This window comes from Labeo rohita, chromosome 13 (genome assembly GCF_022985175.1).
Source record: "Labeo rohita strain BAU-BD-2019 chromosome 13, IGBB_LRoh.1.0, whole genome shotgun sequence".
Lineage (NCBI taxonomy): Eukaryota > Metazoa > Chordata > Actinopteri > Cypriniformes > Cyprinidae > Labeo > Labeo rohita.
The window spans coordinates 35587136-35609108 of NC_066881.1; the positions used below are offsets into that span (position 1 = coordinate 35587136).

General features: G+C 33.4%; 1 protein-coding gene across 1 annotated transcript in view; it reads left to right on the top strand.

The window, feature by feature from the left end:
- The window catches only part of LOC127175370 (cilia- and flagella-associated protein 46), a 112535-nt gene that overhangs the window by 20641 nt on the left and 69921 nt on the right, over positions 1 to 21973 (top strand). Inside the window, 10 exon segments of the mRNA XM_051126403.1 lie at positions 656 to 776; positions 2770 to 2890; positions 3407 to 3522; positions 6369 to 6475; positions 12597 to 12685; positions 15097 to 15309; positions 16287 to 16521; positions 18641 to 18784; positions 18956 to 19066; positions 21478 to 21659. Coding sequence (XP_050982360.1) covers positions 656 to 776; positions 2770 to 2890; positions 3407 to 3522; positions 6369 to 6475; positions 12597 to 12685; positions 15097 to 15309; positions 16287 to 16521; positions 18641 to 18784; positions 18956 to 19066; positions 21478 to 21659 — 1439 coding nt within the window.

Here is a 21973-nt window from a genome sequence, read left to right on the forward strand (position 1 = left end):
TAATAATATTTCAAACTTTTTATTCTATTTTCAAATAAATGCAGCCTTGGTGATCAGTGTTGGGGAAAGTTACTTTTAAAAGTAATGCATTACAATATTGAGTTACTCTCTAAAAAAGTAACTAATTACATTACTTAGTTACTTTTTATGGAAACTTTTGCGTTACTTTTGCGTTACGTTTTAAATCTGGGCAGGGCTTGCTTGTTTGTTTTTAATATTAAAAAATTCTATTTTTGGCAAATGTAAAAGCCTTTTCACACCGAAAAAGTAAATTCATGTCTGTACAGTAGACCGCAGAAGACAAATGTCAACTCTTCAGCAATAAAAAAGGAAAACAAATGTTAGATTATCTTGAGTAATTTTTGTTTATTAGCATGTTTGAGTTGGATCATCGAAGGTTCGCAGCAAAGACATCAGTTGATAAAATGGGATTAAATACATAAAGGATATTTGTATTATTTAACATATTAATTATTGCAGGTGAATTTCACTATTTTTATTCATTTTGAAGAATACTTAAAAAAAAAAAAATATTTTGCCTGTGAATTCCCTACCACTGATGCCTTACTGTGTTGTTTATTTGGGCATGTCTCTAGGTTTTGCATCAGAGCAGTGGTTAATGTACTATACTGATTATGTAATGTCATCTTTACAGGCTAAAGAGGGAAGTGGACGTGATGCTTTGAGAAAGCGACGGCCACTGCTGGTTAGTGCTGGAATCGCTCTGGCACCTGATGCTTTCCAAACCGTCCTGGATGCTGACAGTAAAAACAAAGGTTATGTGCATATTTAATCTCAATTGTCAGACTTTATGCTGATACTATTCTTGATAAGCGATACAATTAGCATTGTATATTTAGTTTTCTTTCTACATAAATTCTCATCGCAGTATCAGCTGAAATGTGGAACAGTTTTGATGGCGTTAATCAAAGGTTTGGCTAGCAGACACCAATTGCAGCGTCAGACAGAGCAGAAGTGCTGTTTGACAAATTCCCATGTCAGATCCACATGTGGAATATCAATCCTGCCCTCTTTTGGTCCCGTAAGTCAGTGTGTAATCAATGGCTGCTCTCCCGGCATTTCCCTCGAGCCGACAGCCGGCGGCAGACAGACTGAAGCGTTTGATCTGTGCGCCTCTCAAACATCAGCGCGCTCTCTAGAGAATATTATCAAACAACAGTCATCTTATACACTTTTGTGTAGTGCATGTTCTGCTGTTCTCTACGTGCATATCATAAATCATTATATATTTTAGTTGTTTTTTTTTGAGTGTGTGTGTATGTAAACGTTATATTTCAGATATTTGGGCTTATATGCAGAAACTTGCATAGGATGATTTGCGTACTGAATTCCAGTTGACTTTCTATCTTACATGTGTTTGCACACAAAGTTAAGATTGTTTGTTTCTTACATATTTAGCCTTGTAAAACTCTTTACACTGATTTACATCATAATTTAACATGATTCTGCAGCTGCCGTGCTAAGACTGACGTTTCCTTCAGAAAATATAAATCTAGTGTTTTAATGTTGTATGAGCTGTTTAATGTTGCATGATTACAGCTGGGCAGAATAAAACAGTATATCATGCAACAGTAAAAAAGAGAGAATTTACCGCAGTGCATATATAACTTCAGAAGTTTAAGATTTTTTTTTAAGGGAAATTAATGCTTTTATTTTTTCAAGTATGCATTAAATTGATCAAATGTGACAGTAAAGATATTTATAATATTACAAAATATTTCTATTTCAAATAAATGCTGTTCTTTTAAACTTTCTATTCATCTGTGAATCCTGGAAAATAAAATGCATTGCAGTTTCTGCAAAAATATTGTGCAGCACAACTATTTTCAACATTGATAATAATCAGAAATGTTTTTTAAGCAGTAAATCAACATATTAGAATGATTTCTGATATTACTGCTTTTGCTGTATTTTAAATCAAATAAATGCAGGCTTAATGAGCAGAAGAGACTTTTTTAAAAAAACATTAACAATTTTACTGTTCAGAAACTTTAGTGGGTTGATAGTGTACGTGTTTAAAATCAATTTTTAAAAAAATGCCAACGTTAACAGTACAACAGGGTAAACATTTATTTATTTATTTTAATTAATTTATTTATTTATTTTAATTTAATTTATTTAAGGATGTTGTGACACTGAAGACTGGAGTAATGATGCTGAAAATTCAGCTGCGCATCACAAAAATAAATTCAATTTTAACAGAGATTCACATGGAAAACAGCTGTTTTAAATTATAAAAATATTTCACATTTTTACTGTATTTTTGATAGTGATAGTAAGCGGTGTTTGTTAGGCAAAGCATGAAACAGTTTAGTTGTGTGGCTGTATTAATAAATCAGTATTTTATCTCAAGGTTATTTTATATGCGAACTATCTTTTTGTAGACTTTCCAGCAAAAATAACTATATTATGATATATTGTTATTAAATGAAATGAGTCATACTGTGAAATGAGATTTTGTTTATGCCACCCACTAAAGATGATGATGATGTTTGTCCTCAGATCTCAGATCTGATGATGCTTTCAGCTGCGCCTGCAGATCTGTAGCCTGAAGCTCACGATGACCTTAATATTATTTACATGATTTTGTTTATTGAACAACTGATTTTAAACTCTACGAGAGGCGTCAGGCCCGAGGGCAATTCATGCAATTCCACTGACAGCAGATTCATCAGTGTTGGCGATGCTTTTAAAGATCGATGACTGTCAGGATTGAGCTGATTTTGTTTTATGTTGTTGTTTCTCTAGATGACGGAGCTCAAGATCATCTGGCACTGCTTGCTGCTAAAGCACAACATCACAGCACCTGTGTGCAGAAGGTCAAAGGTCATTTGGATGGACTTGATAAGAGCTTGGATGACAAAGAAAGGTGTGTTTGTTTGCACATTTACAAGACACATTATTTTTACTGGTGAAAATTTTGGAATAATAAAGATTTTTAATGTTTTTAAAAGAAGTCTCTTCTGCTCACCAAGACTGCATTTATAAATAATAAATAAATGCAGCCTTGGTGAGCAGAAGAGATTTCTTTATTTAAAAAAAAGTCGTTTTTGTTTCTAAAAATAGAGCTAATTTTCCAAAAGTCATGTGTCCTGAATGTGTTCTTTAAAATAAAGCAAGCTATGAATTCCCTCAGCTTCACCCTGGACTTCATCATTGTGCATTTCTCAAGGCCAGGAATATACGGGCCCACCAGGACGTCATTATGGTGGAAAAAGCTTTATTCTTTTCTATTTTCTTCCACAAGGAAGAAACATGCGAATAAAACCAGCAAAGCTAAAGGAGGCGTTCGTTATTTCGTATGACTGAAGCAGAGACACCGAGGGAACAGTAGATTGAATTGTGTGCTCTCGTGTCCATTCTGTGATGTCTGTGTCTTTGTCAGGGTGAAATTATGGGGGTCGTTGGCCAAGACCGCCCGAAAACAGGAGGTTTTTGACGTGTGCCGGGCAGCCTGTCGCTTCTGTCTGCTTTATGATGACGGACGATGGAAAAACACGAGTAAGTGATTCCCGCGAGAGCCAGGAGTAATGAAATGATGTGGAGCTGCTGCATGTGGTGAAAAAGCCACATTTTTCAAAATAAGTTTACAGCTGATGTGTGTAATATTAAAATAATTTCAGGTTTCCAAGTTTAATGTTCAGATGCACAATAGGGACTGGAAGGTGTTCATTGGTTGATTTCCCTGAAGACTGAAACACTGGGACGCATGTTTGAGCGTCTCGAACAACCTGCTGTTTGACAAGATCATTATTTTTGCAATTTGGTTTGGTGGCATTAATAGCATACAATAAAAAAAAAAATACTGTGAAAACAGTTTTTGCTCAGAAATTGAAAGTAGATTTCACAATTGTAAAGAAATCTGACAATTCTGACTTATTTTTCCACAATTATAAGAAAAGTCAAAATTGCAAGATATAAACTCAGAACTAAGATAGAAATGTGCAATTCTTAGGTAAAAATGTCATCATTACAAAATAGAAACTCAACATTTAAAATTTTTTCCATGCAGTACAGAGTTTACATCTTGTGATTTGTTTTTGTTTGTTTTTCTTTTACATTGTTATTAGTTTCTGACACAAAATTAGATAAAAATTAGATCTTTTTTTGCAATTTGGTTTGGTGGCACTAATGGCATACATTAAAAAAATACTGTGGAAACATTTTTCACTCAGAAATTGGAAGTAAATTTCACAATTGCAAAGAAAAATAGAGAGTTAATTGCAACTTTTTATCTGACAATTCTGACTTTTTTTTCACAATTCTGAGAAAAGTCAAAATTGCAGGATATAAACTCAGAACTAAGATATAAATGTGCAATTCTTAGGTAAAAATGTCATCATTACAAAATAGAAACTTTTTCCATGCAATACAGAGTTTACATCTTGTGAGTTGTTTTTGTTTGTTTTTGTTTTTTGTTTTTCTTTTACATTGTTATTAGTTTCTGACACAAAACTAGAATAATGGCATACACTAAAAAATGCTGTGAAAACAGTTTTCACTCAGAAATTGGACGTAAATTTCACAATTGCAAATAGAGAGTTAATTGCATTTTTTTTAAATCTGAAAATTCTTATTTTTATTTCTAACAACTGCAAGTTCCAACTTTGTTTTTCTTTTCTTTGAAAGAAGACATGAGCAATTCTTGGAAAAAATTAAATTTATATTTTTTATTCTACCTGTATATTTCACAATTCTGAAATTATATCTTGTTATTCTAATTTTCTTCTTCTCGAAATTTAATTTATAAGCTTAGTATTGTAAGAAGAAAGTCAAAATTGTGCAATAAAAAGTTGCAATTATCTTTTTTTATTTTCTGTTCTTCTGGTCTTTTTCTGTTTTATGGTCTTCCATAAGTAACACATTGAATAAAATTTTAATTTTAAACAGTTTTTATAAAATTCACTCCAATAATCTTTATTTAAAACTTAAAAAAAGAAAGAAAAAAAAACCTTTTAAATAATAACAGTTTTCACTCAGAAATTGGAAGTAAATTTCACAATTGCACAAAAAAAAATCTGACAATTCTGACTTTTTTTCACAATTCGGAAAAAAGTCACAATTGCAAGATATAAACTCAGAATTAAGATATAAATGGGCAGTTCTTAAGTAAAGATGTCATAATTACAAAATACAAAATCAAAATGTTGGCTTTTTTCCATGCAATGCAGAGTTTACATCTTGTGATTGTTTTTGTTTGTTTGTTTGTTTGTTTGTTTGTTTTTGTTCTTTTTTTTTCTTTTACTTTGTTTCTGACAAAATCAGAAATGAAAAAGCTAATTGTAACTTTTTATCTGACAATTCTGACTTTATTTCTTGCAACTGCAAGTTTGTATCTCACCGTTCCAAGTCTTTTTCTTTTCTTTGAAAGATGAGATGAGCAATTATTAGAAAAATGTATATTTAGTTTATATTTTGAAATTCTACCTTTATATTTTACAATTCTGAAATTATATCTTGTAATTCTGTTTTTTTTTTTTTTTATTAGAATTTTAAGATATAAAATATAGTATTGCAAGAAAAAAAAGTTGCAATTACTTTTTTCTGCTATTTATGGTCTTCTGTAAGTAACACAATGAATTAAGTTTAAATTTTAAAGTTAAAAAACTAATCTGATTTTGGGAAGCTTGTCTACATTTTTCCTAGATTTTAAGTGTAGAATGAATCAGTTTCAGCTTATGTTTTTACTGCATGTTTTCTGGTTTTATTGATTATCTTTAAAGATTTGTTTAGCTTTATATTTCAAGCCCTTTCTTCTAAGCCTTAATAATCCATGAGCAATGCCAAGGCTGAAAAATACAGAGAAGTGAAGGTCAGATGATGAAGTCCTCTCAGTGATTCAATCTATCGATTATCATTAATGTTTTACAAGCCTCGGGCTTGAACGAAAGCTTTGAGTCTCCTGAGCTTCGTCATGTTGAATGATGATGTTGATGTTGTCGAATCGCTTCATTAAATCATTAGATCGTGCCAAAGTGACTGATTAGTTCATCACAGCCTCAGGGCTTCAGTGATTCTGATAAATAGCCGAATAAACTGTGTTATTTACAAAAATGACTCAAGCTGCTGGATGCTGCATTTCAAACCATGTCAAATGATCATTTTTATGAGACGAGACTTAATCAAAGTGTCATTAATCACCAGATCTGGGTGTTTTTTTCTGAGTTGGCAATGTTTCAATTAAGAAATCATGTCAGAACAAACTAGAATTGATTATAATCTGTTGTCATTATTGACAGTATAATTTAGTTTGAAGGCATTTTGTGCACTGTTGATGTTGAAATATGACTCATTTGGCCAGTTTATGAGACTAGAGGTTGTGCTGATTGAATCGTGTCTGATGACAGGTGAACATAAGAACAGAGCGAGTCCAGATCAGGGGAACCAGACCGACCCAAACACACAGAGAGATCTGCTGCGTCTGCTAGCCGAGGTCCATTTCATCAACGCTGAGGTACAAACACATTCTTTAAGATCAAACTTTCCCTCAGAACAACATAGTGTAATTTATGCATGATTTGTTTTTGCATGAACCAGTTAAAGGAGAAGTCCACTTCCAGAATGACAATTCACAAATAATTTACTCACCCCCTTGTCATCCAAGATGTTCATGTCTTTCTGTCTTCAGTCCATTATGTGGAGATTTTTCTCCACATAATGGACTTCACTGGTGCCCTGAGTTTGAACTTCCAAAATGTAGTTTAAATGCAGCTTCAAAGGCTCTAAACAATCCCAGATGAGGAAGAAGGGTCTTATCTAGCGAAACAATCAGTCATTTTTTTCAGAAAATAAAAAATTGTATACTTTTTAAGCACAAAAGCTTGTATAGCACAGGGATGCGCGTCCACTTACTATTGAATCACATCAAAAGGTCACGTGGAGCTACAGACCCAGTGTTTACAAAACGAATGCACAAAGACTAAGAAAGTGCAAGTAAGTCAAACACTGTTTACAAACAAAATGATACAACGATGTCGGGCGAAAATAAGATGGAGTTTTTCGCCATTCTCTGCCTTTTTGAGCCGGAGTACACAGACGATGAACTTAGACATGATTCATAGTAGTGATGGGAGTTCGGATCATTTTACCGACTCTGACTTTTGAGCCTCGTTCAGCAAAATGAACAAATCTTTTTTCGAGTCATTCCATTCATTTTAGCAAAATATAATTAAAATGTTACAGGTTACTTCCCTAACACATCTACTGCTTACACAGAAAAGATTCATTCATGGTTTACCTGGGTCTTTAGTCTATGATTAGCTCACCTCACCTCTTATCTGACAAGTTTTCAGGTTTGAGTCGTTCGTTCATCACGTGACCCATAAGATGAACAAACCACTCGAAACAGGTGAACTAATTCCAGTACAGAACCTAATAGGATGTTGCGCGTGCGCAACTGAACGAATCACTGCCCGAGACGACTCATTCTTCGCGAGTCACATTAAAGATTTGTTTAAAATGAAAGAATCATTCAAGAATGACCCATCACTAAATCGCAGCATCGTGAACGCGCATCCCAGAGCCTGTGCTACACCAGCTTTTATGCTTAAGTATACAAATTTTTATTTTTTGAAAAAAATGGATGATCGTTTTGCTAGATAAGACCCTTTGAAGCAACATTTAAACTACATTTTGGAAGTTCAAAATCAGGGCACCAATGAAGTCCGTTATATGGAGAAAAATCCTAAAATGCTTTCCTCAAAAAACATGATTTCGTTATAACTGAAGACAGAAAGACATGAACATCTTGGATGACAAGGGGGTGAGTACATTATTTGTAAATTGTTGTTCTGGAAGTGGACTTCTCCTTTAAGCACAAACCCAACTTCATACAAACAGCTGACTTCATCATGAATGAATCTGATCGCAACAAACAATACTGCTGTCTATCAGAATATGCAACCAATGCTAAGGTTAAATTACACTTTTGTACATACATTATCATGATTATGTCCGCTTCAGAGGTTATAATACAGATCTATATATATATATATATATGTATATGTGTGTGTGTGTATTAATATACAGTCAAACCAAAATGTATTCAAACACCTTCAACATTTCTCACATTTTCAGAGTTTATTCGCTATAGTTTTGTAAATGGTAATAAAATATGACAGGAACTCTGTTAAACTGTGTCAGAACAAATTCATTTTGATAATGTCAGATAACTTTGATATGTATGAAACAAAACATGGTCAGGTAGAAGTGTCAAATCAAATTTTTCGTCCTAAATAAAGTATTTTAAAAATCCAAAAGGTGAGTTTTCAGCTGAATGACTTTCACAGCAGAGCAAGAGTTAGAATCATCTTGAACCAGTTAACATTAGTTAAGGCAAAACACTACAGTTAAATATATTGGTTTAGGGTTTATCAAATTCAGCATTTTTGGAAAGTTTCACCAAAAAAAAAGCTGCTAATAAATTTCTCAAATAATTACAAAGAATCTGCAAGTAACACACTGAATTTTCTTCTAAAATATACTCTAATAATCTGTTATAGTTACAATTTTGAAAACTATTTTTTATAGTGTAGGATACAAATAACTAATTTAATATGATTACTCCGGTTGATTAATCACAGTATATTAGGACAATTATTTTGTATTACAAGTTTTCTGAAATATTGTTTCAAAATGCAAATGAGACATTATGAGACAAGAGAGTTTTTTTGGATTATGAATTTCTTTTTTTATCACTTAAAAAAACACATTTTCACCATATTTTTACAACCCCAAATCAGAAAAAGTTGGGACAGTATGGAAAACGCAATAAAAAAAGAAAGCGGTGATTTCTAAATTTACTTTGACTTGTATTTCATTGCAGACAATACAACAGCACATTATTTAACGTGTTCCTCATGATTTTTTTTTTTTCTCAAAATAAACACGTATGCCAATTTTGGTTGCCAATTCTGTATCCTATTCCTCCGCAGCCAGGACTTTGTAATGTGTGCAGAATGTGGTTTTGCATTGTCTTGTTGAAATATGCATGGGCGTCCCTGGAAAAGATGTCTTCTTGAAGGCAGCATATTGTGCTCCAAGATCTCTATGTACTTTTCAGCATTAATGGTGCCATCACAGAAGCGCAAGTTACCTTTGCCAAGGGCACTGACACAACCCCATACCATGACAGACCCTGGCTTTTGGACTTGTTGCTGGTAACAGTCTGGATGATCCTTTTCTTCTTTGGTCCGGAGCACACGGCGTACATTTCTCCCAAAAAATACCTGAAATACTGATTCATCTGACCACAGTACACGTTTCCACTGTGTGATGGTCCATCCCAGATGCCTCAGAGCCCAGAGGAGTCGAAGGCGCTTCTGGACACTGTTAACATAGGGCGTCCTTTTGGCACAGTACAGTTTAAACTGGCATTTGTGGATGTAACTACGTACTGTGGTACTTGACAAAGGTTTCCCAAAGTAGTCCTGAGCCCATGTGGTGATATCACTTATAGATGAATGACGATTCTTGATGCAGTGCCGCCTGAGGGATCGGAGATCACTGTTGTTCAGCTTAGGCTTGCGGCCTTGTCCTTTACGCACTGAAATTCCTTCAGATTCCTTGAACCTTTTGATTATGTTATGCACTGTTGAAGGTGAAATATCCAAATGTCTTCCTATCTTTCTTTGATGAACATTGTTTTTAAACATTTCAATAATTTTCTCACGTATTTGTTGGCAAACTGGCGATCCTCGGCCCATCTTTGCTCCTAAAGGGCTACACCTTTCTTGGATGCTGCTTTTGTACCAAATCATAATTACAATCACCTGTTGACATGACCTGTTTGAAATCACATCATTATTTAACCAATTTACCAGATTACTAGCCCTAAATTGCTCCTGTCCCAACCTTTTTTGGAATGTGTTGCAGGTCAGAATGACAGGAAAGGACGTATATTTACAAATGAAATGAAGTTGACCACACAAAACATGACATATTTTGTGTTCATTTTGTATGCAATGAAATACAAGTCAAAGTAAATTTAGAAATCACTACTTTCGTTTTTTATTTGCATTTTCCATACTGTCCCAACTTTTTCTGATTTGGGGCTGTATGAATAAAATTTGAAGTATAAACTAGGCAAATAATATATGAACAAACTTCTCTATAAAAACCTTCAGAATATGGATAGATATAAAAGAGCAATTTTGTATGTAAGAGCTGCTGAAGTGGATAAAAAATGCTATAAAATAAACACTTAAATGTGTATTTTGGTTGTTTTCTTTCTACTAGTCTGAAAGAACACATGATATATTCAGGTAAAATTGAGGAAAATCTCAAAAACTAGTGCATGAAAGGCATTGGTTTTGCCTGAAGTGTCTCACCTTAAATCAACTCCAGACAGGAACTAATGAGTTTAATTAGGTTGTTAGCATTTCTGAACATCAGCAGTTGTTTTTGGTACGTTGGTGCAATGAAGAGACATCTGAGAACTGCTCGCTTTCAACATTTTGTCAGCATTTACTCGCTATGATTTACTTTATTCAGTAGAGCACAAACAGAGAGTTTATAAATAGTGTTTGTGTAAGTGTCACATGAAAATGAGCTGCGTGAAAATTCTCTTTTGTGTTTTCAACAGTAAAAACAAGGTTTGGAGTCAGTAAATAATGAAAGGGTTGTCTTTTTGGGTGAACTACTTCTTTAAACATTTTTGGAAATCAAGAAAATGAAGATGTCCCACTCAATAAAGTGATGTTTTTTTAATGACTGCATTAGACCTCCAGGATCATCTGTGTAATTATGTCTTCAGAGACGCCTTTCCTTTGAACTGCGGATAGAGATTTTGGCACGACGAATGGAGCGCGAGACACAGAAGCGATGACCTTGACAAAAGCAGAGGCCTGTCGGAGCAACTTCTCTTTGATAACGCATCACTTTGTTCTCAGCGAACATGTTCCTCTTATTTTGGAGGGGTTGATTTTTCAAAAGACGTCCTTTTAATTTGATGCGTGTGCCATCCGGGGGAAGTGAAAGGCTTCCCTCATGGACCTGAGCGCCTTTGATCCTCAGTCATCCTGCGTTACCGTACGGGCCGTTCGCTCCCATCAGTCCCGTCTACACAGACGACGCTGACTCATTTCATGAACCCTATAAACCCTATAATCTGATCATCAGGATCTCATTGATTTACATTATAAACATCAGAATTTCATCATATAAATATCAGCATCTGCTGCAGATTCATGTTTTTGCTCAGTTTAAGTCTGAATAAAAATTAGCTGATTTTTTTTCCCCCGTATTCCCACTACACTTTAAAAAACAATTTGTTGCGTCTATTTAAAATAATTTGTTACCCGGCTGCCTTAAAATTTTAAGTTCAGTCAACTCATTAAAGGGGTCATCGGATGCCCATTTTCCACAAGTTGATATGATTCTTTAGGGTCTTAATGAAAAGTCTATAATATACTTTGGTTAAAAATTCTCAATGGTTGTGTAAAACAACACCCTTTTTACCTTGACAAAATCAGCTCTGCAAAATTCATCTCATTCTGGTCGAGGCTGCTTTAAATGTTAATGAGCTCTGCTCGCCCCGCCCCTCTCTTCTCTCTGTGGAGTGACAAGCCTGTTTACTTTAGCACGTTTAGCCGCTAAACTTGCTAACTAGCACATTATTAGGAAAGGCGATCGCAAAGATTCATAAAAAAAAACCTTATACTCACTTCTGCTGTAAGTGAAGCTGGATCACGAATGATTTGCGTGAACAGACGGATATATGTAGATCGGGAGGCGCATTCCCTTCACAAACAAACGTAATCCACTGCATCTTCAGCGGCTCAGATGTCGGGAGTAAATGATGACCACTATGTTCATTATTACATCCAGCAACACAACACCTCAATCACTCAATCAGAGATATTCTTGTCTAACTTACATCCCTGCTTCGGCATCGAAACAAAGAGGTCGGACTGTTACAGCTGATCTGAGGTAAAACACTCATGTCAATCAACTATTGTGGGAGCGGCCTCTGCTGGTGTGACGCCACAACGACAGGCATCTGAGAACGACTCGATTTGAAAAAGGGGATATTATTTTTACAGATTAATTAAAAACCACTGCATGGATTTTTATCATTATAGTGTAGATTTGTACATACACTGACAACACACATTAATGTTCAGACAGCATGAAAAAGTGAACTTAGCATCCGATGACCACTTTAAAGTTTAGTTAGTTTGAAATGTTAAGTTGTACTAAGTGACAACATAGATATTTGAGCTCATTAAACTTAAAAATTTAAGGTAGCTGGGTAACAAGCCCAGCTTTTAAGTTTAACAAACCAAATGTTTTGTTTAGTCAACTTAAATATCTAAGCTTAAATATCTAAGTTTTTACTTAGTACAACTTAACATTATTTGAGTTGACTGAACTTAAAATTTTAAGGCAGAAGAGTAACAAATTATTTTAAGTTGATTCAACAAATCTTTTTTTCTTTTTTTCTTTCTTTCTTTTCACACTATATGTATTTGTTGTTAAAAATACTTAGTGACTTCTAGATGCGTAACAACATTTCTGAAGCGAACACGAGTTATCATCAACTGGCATCCCATAAAGCACAGTATTTTGTTGCCTAGGTAACCATCCTTAAACTCCGCTCTGAGGGGGTGGAGCTGAACGGTTCTGTTGTAGCACCTGAAGACGACGCCCACTGGAACCTCTACAGGTGATTCTCACTGTTATCACTGATATACATTTTTTTGTTAATAGTTTGAATTGTATTTTGTTTTTATATTTTCTGTTTTCACTTTAATTTTAATTAAAGTTTTCGTTTTTTTATTTTATTATTATATATTTTTATTTTTTTAATATTTCAGTTTTATAATTAATTAATTCATAATTAAAATTTAGTTTTAATTTTTTTTTTTTTTTTTACAAACACATTAATTATTTTAGCTCATTTATATTAAGTTAACCTATAAAAAATGAGAAATGTTATTTTGTTTCAACTAACACTCACACACATATTATATACACTATATACACTGCTGCACACAAGTTTGAGATCAGTTAGATTTTAAATTATAAAAAACATTCTTAAAGAAGTTTCTTATGCACATCAAGGCTGTGTTAATTTGATTAAAAATACAGGAAAAAAAGTAATATTGTGAAATATTATTACAATGTAAAACAATGTTTTTCTATATTTATATACATTACAATTTAATTTATATCTCTAATTAAAGCTGAATTTTCAGCATCATTACTCCAGTCTTCAGTGTCACATGATCCTTCAGAAATCATTCTAATATGCTGATTTATTATCAATGTTGAAAACAGTTGTACTGCTTAATATTTTTTTGGAACCTGTGATACTTTTTTTCAGGATTCTTTAACCAATAAAAGGTTAAAAAGAACAGCATTTATTTAAAATAGAAAGGTTTTCTAACAAGATACACTACTGTTTAAAAGTTTGGGGTCAGTACATTTATATTCTTTCTTTTTTGAAAGAAATTAATACTTTTATTCACTAAGGATGTGTTAGATTAATAAAAAGTGATAACATAGATTTACATTGTTAGAAAAATTATTTTTAATTTGTTATTCATCAAAGAATCCTAAAAAAAAGAATCACAGGTTCCAAAAAAAAACTGTTTCCAACATTTGATAATTCTAATAATAAATCAGTATATTAGAATGATTTCTGAAGGATCATGTGACACTTATAACTGGAGTAACAGCTGATGAAAAATCAGCTTTGCATCACAGGAATAAATTATAGTTTATTGTATATTAAAATAGAAACTATTATTTTATATTGTAAAAACGTTTTGCAATGTTACGTTTTTTTTCTGTATTTTTGATCAAATAAATGCAGCCTTGATGAGCATAAGAGACCCCAAACTTTTGAGCCGTAGTGTAGACACTGATTCATTTACATACCTACATGATATGGAAACATAAGATGCATCCTTGTCTCTGTACAACATGCGTTCGTCTCACAAACCGATTGGGCGCGCCGAATGATCAGCGTGTAATATTGAGCTCCTGATGTGGACCTGAACAGACAAGATAATCACAGAGAGCCGCTCCATTCCACATCCCAGCATGCATTAAATGACTTTCTCAAATTATAAGCCGCATGAAACAATAAGGTTGACTCGCAGCCAGATAAACAAGTCTCTGCAGACGCCCTGTGCATCGCCAACACAAACTATTACACATGCTGCTTTAATATGAATCGGTCGTCCAAATGTGATCAGATTAAATTAAATTCAGCTTTATTGTCATTGCGCAGATTGTCTGGAGTCAGTGTGATTCAGTTAGCAAATAAACAAGCTGCAGCGTCGCATTTAAATAAATATTATGGTGCAAGTGCAGATCGCCAGCGGTATGCAAGTGATTATTGTGGTGGCATAAAGGCACATAAAAGTACAAAACAACATTAAAATTAATCTTAAATAGCAGTGTTATATTAGTAGTAGTGTGTAATTAAATAATGAATACAACAGAATAGTTAAATAGTAAAATTAAGTCTTTAGTTGAGGTTAGGTTGATATTACTCTGCATCAGGTGACTTTTTGTGACAAAATATTGAATTATTTACTGATCTGAGCAAATATATACTACATTATTACTGTGTATTAATATATAGCAACACATAAAGCATCATTGTAAATTTATAAGGTGTAGAAATTGTTTAAAAATGAATAAATAATTAAAAGAAAATAATAATAATAATAATAATAATAAATAAAATAAAAAATGCTATAAAGTTGTCAGTAGTGTCAGTAAATTAATATAAATTAATTGTTTTAGAGCTATAATTCATGATCCTAATAATAATAATAATGGATGTGAAGTTGTTTAAATTATTATATAAATGTATTACTATTTGATATTTATTTTTTAATTTATGTTTTATCATTTTATTTAATTATAACTCTATAATTATATTTTTATTTTTTATTATGTTATAATTTTATTAGTGGTGTTTAAGTTGGTCCTTACTAATAAATATAATGTTTATAAAATAATTTTATTACAGTATCGACATAAATTGGCATCATTGATTTAAAACTGCTGCAACATAACTTTTGTTAACTATCATTGGTTGTCTTTTTTGTCTTTTCTCAGTGATTGGATCAAGGATTTATCAGCTTATGCCACAGGTAGTTTCCTGCGAGGGGCGGAGCTTGGGGCGGAGCTGTGTGAGGATTGGCTGGTGGCTAATGCAGCTGTATATTTGTGGAACTATAATAATTGGCTGCTGGCCACCGGAGGGCATCAGCTCCTATTGCCCACATTCAGACGTCTGGTAGAGCTGCTCAGACAGACAGGGCATGCTGGGTAAGATATGAGGCTGTGTTACTTAGTGGTTTTATTTAGTAGTTAGTGATTAGTGCTGAAACTTCTAATACTAAGTATTAAAATTCAGTCTGGGCATCAAACATGCATCGTTTGTGCTCCAAACATAAATGATTCCTTAAATCATGTTTTGTTAAAATTATTTACATTTTATTTAATTTTTTAAAATTTAATTTAATTTTCAGTTTATTTATTTATTTATTATTTTTACATTTTTAATTTATTTTATTTTTTATTTTTTTGTTTTATTTTGTTTTTTATTTATTTTTTTGTTTTATTTTTATATTTTATATTATCCTGTTTAATTATGTTGTAATGGTATAACTGTTTTATATATTATGATGTTATGATGTTATTTTTTGTTTTATTTAATTATTCTGTAAAATAATTGTTTTATATATTATTTATTATTTTACACTAAATATTAAAGTTCAGTGTGTATGTCATCCTTTGTTGTCATCTTGTTGAGGAGAGGTGATTATTTAATTATGCACTATATTTTATTTATTTTCTTTTATTGAATAACTGTAATATTTTTTGTTTAATTATTCTTTAGTTATATAAATATTTGGATTTTTTTAGTTTATATATTTTTTAATTTTATAAAAATATCATTTTAATTTAATTATAATTATATTTTTTAATATATTTTTTTAAATATATATTTTTTAGTTTATAATATTTTCTTTTTATTTATTATACAGCAAAAAAAAAAAGCCTCTAACACTAGCTTGCTCTATTATTTTTCTATTCTATCAGTTTTCTTTTTATTTATTATATAAAAAAAACTTGCTACATGTACTGTGTTAGGCGTCTGCTAAATGACTAAATAAATAAATAAATACATATTTTATTTAATTATTCTATAGTTATATGGTTATTTAGATATAATTTTTTTTTTTTTTTCATTTTTTTTTTTTTTTTTTTGTAGATCGTTCATGTCTGTGCTTTGTGTTCAGGGAGGTTGTTCTTCTGGTCATGCTTTGTGACGCCGTGGCTCAGGGACTCATCCAGCCGTGGTTCGGGACGTCTGCACGCGCCAATCAGGAATCGCAGGATGCCGTGAAGGGAGGCGTTCAGCTGCCAGCCGAAAAGACAAAGAAAGTACGAGGGAAGAGTGTGGAGAAATCCGGCTTGACCCTCGGCCCTCAGCTGGACGCGGCTGCCGTGCAGGACGTAAAGAAAGCTTTGGAGGTGAGCGGCTGTTTCTCAGTAAACAAAAACACTGCTTATCTACATACACACACATGCAAGTGAGAGCTCACCTGGGAAAAAGCCCCTGTGCAAAGCATTGTGGGTGATCTCAGACCATAATTAGGCTCTGTGAATAAACTGTCTGACGAGGGGCTTTGAGGATTGGAGGATTGGAGGCAGACACTGAATTTAAAACAAGCAAAGCACCATATGAATTAAATTAGAGTTTAAATTAGCTTGGAGTAAATGCAATTTTGTTTTAATTGATGATCTTGATCACAAACCTGTCACTGTTTGTTTTCACTTGCTGTGTGTTAATTCAGCTTGACATATTATATTATACATTCAGAAGATCTAATGTCACCTTTTCACATTTTCATGATGTAAAGTTAAAATAGCATGCACACATTCATAACAAAATTAGAAAACTAATGCAACCCGTTTGCATCTATTTTAATTTATTTTATTTTCAAAATGCATTTATTCAGATTGCTTAGAATCGGCATGAATCTGCTCATTGTGAGAATAATTAAATGTATTAAAAATGAAAATGGTTAAAATATGACTATATGTGGAATAAGCAATGATATATTAGCTGCACATTTTATTATTTTATAATAACAGAATTATTTTATGTATATAATTTATTTTATTAATTTTATATATTATTATATTTGGCTATTTTTTAATGTTTATTTATATTTTTTTATATATTTGATTATTTTTTTTGTGTTTTATATATATTATTTATTATTTTATGTTTAATGTATTATTCCATAATTATTTATCTAATCTATATATTTTGTATTATTGTTTTGTAATTGTGATTTATATATATATATATATATATATATATATATATATATATATATATATAATTTTATGTTATAATTTTATTTATAATTAAATAATTATTTTATATATTATTTTATTATTATTTTTAATCAATTGTAATTATTTTATGATTGCATTATATATATAATTATTCTGTATATTATGTTAGATTATTATTATGTAATTATATGATTATTTATATATTTTATGTATTATTTTTTTATTATATAATTATTGTATATATACTCTGTATCATTGTTTTGTAATTTTATGATTATTTATATATCATTTTATTTTATTATTTTATTTCTAATAAAATACTTATTTTATATATATTATTTATTTTATTATTTTTAATCTATAGTTTTATATTTGCATTATATATAAATTACTTTATATTTTATTTTGTCATTTTTTCATTATTCTATAATTAAATAAATATTTATATATTATTGTATAAATTATAAATTGCTTAGAATCAGCATAAATCTCTTCATTGTAAAAACAATTAAATGTATTAAAAATGTATATGGTTAAAATATGGCTAGCTTTGGAACAAGCAGTAATAAGTTAGTTAATATGCATGAGATGAAAACAAATTGGTTTTATTGATAAATATATAAACCTGGTTATGTATTTAAAAACCAATTCAGTTTGTACTATTTGTACTATAGATGCAGAAATTTGACGTGTTTATGTATGTATGTATGTATGACAAACAAATATGCATCACAGTAAGTCTGTTAGTTTATTAAAACTGTGTAATCCAAATGCATGGAAATTTTATATGCAATTCAAATTCATAAACCTTAAATTTAGCTATTTTGAGAAGCATGACCGTGTCTTTCTCATCTAAGTGAATATAGAAAAGAGACTCATAAAAATCAGATTCAGGCCCTAAATTCACTGTTTAACACCTCATGCATTTTCCAGCTTCCCTTTTTCACATTCTCTCTAATTAAATTTCATTTTGCTGCCTTTTGTGCAGATTTACAGGCCCTTTGCTGCACATATCAGCGCTAATTCCACATGAAAGCCTTTTTAATAGGGAAATCATTCACTAACGACTTTCCCAACGCTGCTCTTTTCACACTCGACGTGAGAAGCTAATCTCGCTGGTGTTGTTATCGGTTTGAAGCACACGTGGAGCAGCATGCCGGCTCTAGCAGACTGGAGACTTGTGCCTAAGGCTGAAGTTTAAGAGCAGAAAGTTTGAGGACGGATGAGGTTTGGACATCTGCGTTCTGCTGATACCTGACCGTGTGTGTTTGTGTGTGTGTTGCAGGTGTGTGAGTTTGCACTGCGTCTGTCCAATGGAAACACTGAGCCGCTGCCCGTCACGGTGAGGAAGCAGATCTTGAGCACGTGGGTCTGCGTTAAACAGCTGCTTCAGCAACAGATCGGACACAAACTGGACATCAACGATCAGGTGACGACAACAGCTGAACAACCTGACTGTGTTTGGATTGTCAGATGGTTGATTTTAACCAGCAAAGTTTGATCTTTTGACCTTTTTGTGTATTAAATATGAATCAGTAGGCTTTATAGGGTTAATATTCCTCATTTCCAGTCTGTAACTGCTTTGTTTTGTTTCTGGCAGAGTCAAAACGAGGCGGTGACGGCCGTGTCTCGTGTGCTGGTCGCAGTGGAGATGCTTCAGTGTAACAGGAACTCCAGACTGATGGAGTTTACTGTTCCAAATCTGTCTGTGGTAAGAGCTGCTATCATTACAACCCGGTAAAATATAATTTAATATACATAATACATACAGTTGAGGTCAAAAGTTTACACCTCCCTTTCAGAATCTGCAAAATGTTAATTATTTTGCCAAAATAAGAGGGATCATATGAAATGCATGTATGATTTGAATAAGATATTTCACATAGAAGACATTTACACATAGTCCTTAAGAAAAAAATAATAGCTGGATTTATAAAAAACGACCCTGTTCAAAAGTTTACATCCCCTTGATTTTAATAGTGTTGTTACGTGAATGATCCACAGCTGTGTTTTTTGTTTAGTGATAGTTGCTCATGAGGCCCTTGTTTGTCCTGAACAGTTAAACTGCTGCTGTTCTTCAGAAAAATTCTTAAGCTCCCACATATTCTTTGGTTTTCCAGCATTTTTGTGTATTTGAACCCTTTTCAGCAGTGACTGTATGATTTTGAGATCCATCTTTTTACACTGAGGTCAACTGAGGGACTCATATTCAACTATTACAGAAGGTTCAAACACTCACTGATGCTCCAGAAGAAAAAAAACATGCATTAAGAGCTGGGGGTGAAAACTTTTGAAAACAATGAAGATGTGTGCATTTGTCTTATTTTGCATAAATATCATATTTTTTTCGTTAAGTAATAGGCTTACATAGAGGCTACAGAAGATACTTACATGTTTGCCAGAAGACAAAACAAGTTAAATTTACCCTGATCTTCAAATTCCAGAAGTTCTCACCCCTCAATCAGATGTAGTGAGTAATATATATACAGTATCTCACAAAAGTGAGTGCACCCCTCACATTTCAGCAATCATTTTAGTATATCTTCTCAAGGGACAATATTATAGAAATGAAATCAATGTGCAGCTTGTATAGCAGTGTATATTTACTGTCCCCTAAAAATAACTCAGCATACGTTATTGTCAAAACAGCTGGCAACAGAAGTGAGTACACCCTAAGTGAACTTGTCAAAACTGTGTCCAAAGTGTCAATATTTAGTGTTAGCACCATTGTTATCTAGCACTGCCTTAATCATTCTGTGCATGGAATTCACCTGAGCTGCAGGTTGTTGCTGGGATCCTCTTCAAATCCTCTATATTGACATCATGGAGCTGCTGGATGTTACACACATGGTGCTTCTCCACTTTCTGCTTGAGGATGCCCCATAGGTGCTCAGTAGGGTTCAGGTCAGATCACCTTCACCTGCACTTTCCTCAGCAAGGCAATTGTCATCTTGGTGGTGTGTTTGGGGTCATTATCATGTTGGAAAACTGCCGTTCGGCCCAGTTTCTGTTCATGTTTCATGTTCTGCTTCAGAAATGTACGGTACATAATGGAATCCATGTTCCCCTCAATGAAGCGCAGCTCCCCAGTACCAGCAGCACTCATGCAGCCCCAGAGCATGATGCTACCACCACCATGCTTGACTCTAGGAGAGACACAATTTTCTTGGAACTCGTCACCAGGGCATCACCACACATGCTGGACACCATCTGAGCCAAACAAGTTTATCTTAGTCTCATCAGACCATAGGACATGGTTCCAGTAATTCATGCTCTTGGACAGGTTGTCTTCAGCAACTGTTTGTGGGCTTTCTTGTAAGCCAGCTCCAGAAGAGGCTTCCTTCTCGGATGACGCCAATGCAAACCGACTTGTTGCTGTGTGCAGTGTATGGTCTGAGCACTGACAAGCGGGCCTTCTACTTCTGCAACCTCTAAAGCAATGATGGCAGCACTCATGCATCTGTTTTTTGAAGCCAGGTTCTGCACCTGAAGCACAGAACGAGCACTCAACTTCGTTGATCGACCCTTGCGAGGCCTATTACGAATGGAACCCGTCTTGGAAAACCTCTGGATGACTCTGGCCACAGTACTGTAACTCAGTTTCAGGTTGTTACTGAACCTCTTATAGCCTAGGCCATCTTTGTGGAGAGCAGCAATTCTAATTCTCAAATCTTCAGAGTTCTTTGCCATGAGGTGCCTTGTTGAACATCCAGTGGTCAGTATGAGAGAACTGTACTCAAAGCACCAAATTTGAACTGCTGTAATACAAGATACACAACTTTGTACGGTCCTGTCAAGCAGGCAAAAACATGAACATGATGAATAGGACATGTGGCTTTGCATGGTTAAATGACAAAGTGCTGTTATCACTTAGGGTGTACTTACTTTTGTTGCCAGCTGTTTTGATAATAATGGCTTTATGTTGAGTTATTTTTAGGGGACAGTAAATATACACTGCTATACAAGCTGCACATTGACTACTCTAAAATATATCCAAGTTTCATTTCTATAGTATTGTTCCTTAAGAAGATATACTAAAAACGTTGCTGAAATGTGAGGGCTGAACTCACTTTTGTGAGATGCTGCATATATATCAGTAACGCCAGTGTCTCTCTTCTTCAGCTGGTTCAGATGGCGTCAGGCTGTCAGTGGTCAGATCCGGTCGTAGAGCTGTACGTGTGGACGCAGCTCGCTCTGTTTGCACATCAGACACATGACCACGACCTTGTCCTGACCTGCACCCATAATGCACTGCAGCTGGAGCAGAACGCAACACAAAAAGTGAAGACAGCTGTTTATGCTCTGTGAGTGCCAGTGATATATGTACATCTCTTTAGTAATGCACCAAAATATATCATATAGTACGTCCTAAAATTATACCTATAAACTATATTTCTTGTCTTGTTTGCTAAATGAACTTCCAATACTTCTCTAATTTTGTGCTGCTGATTCCAAAAATAGTGTATGTTTTGCTGGAGCGCGTCACACTTTATCACTAAATGTGATGCATTTTATAACATTTTTGCTTTTGACAACCATTTGTGTGGTGGAAAAACTCTTGTATTCTCAGAAAAACAACAAACACATGATTCCTGTCTGAATCTGAGCCAGATTACAG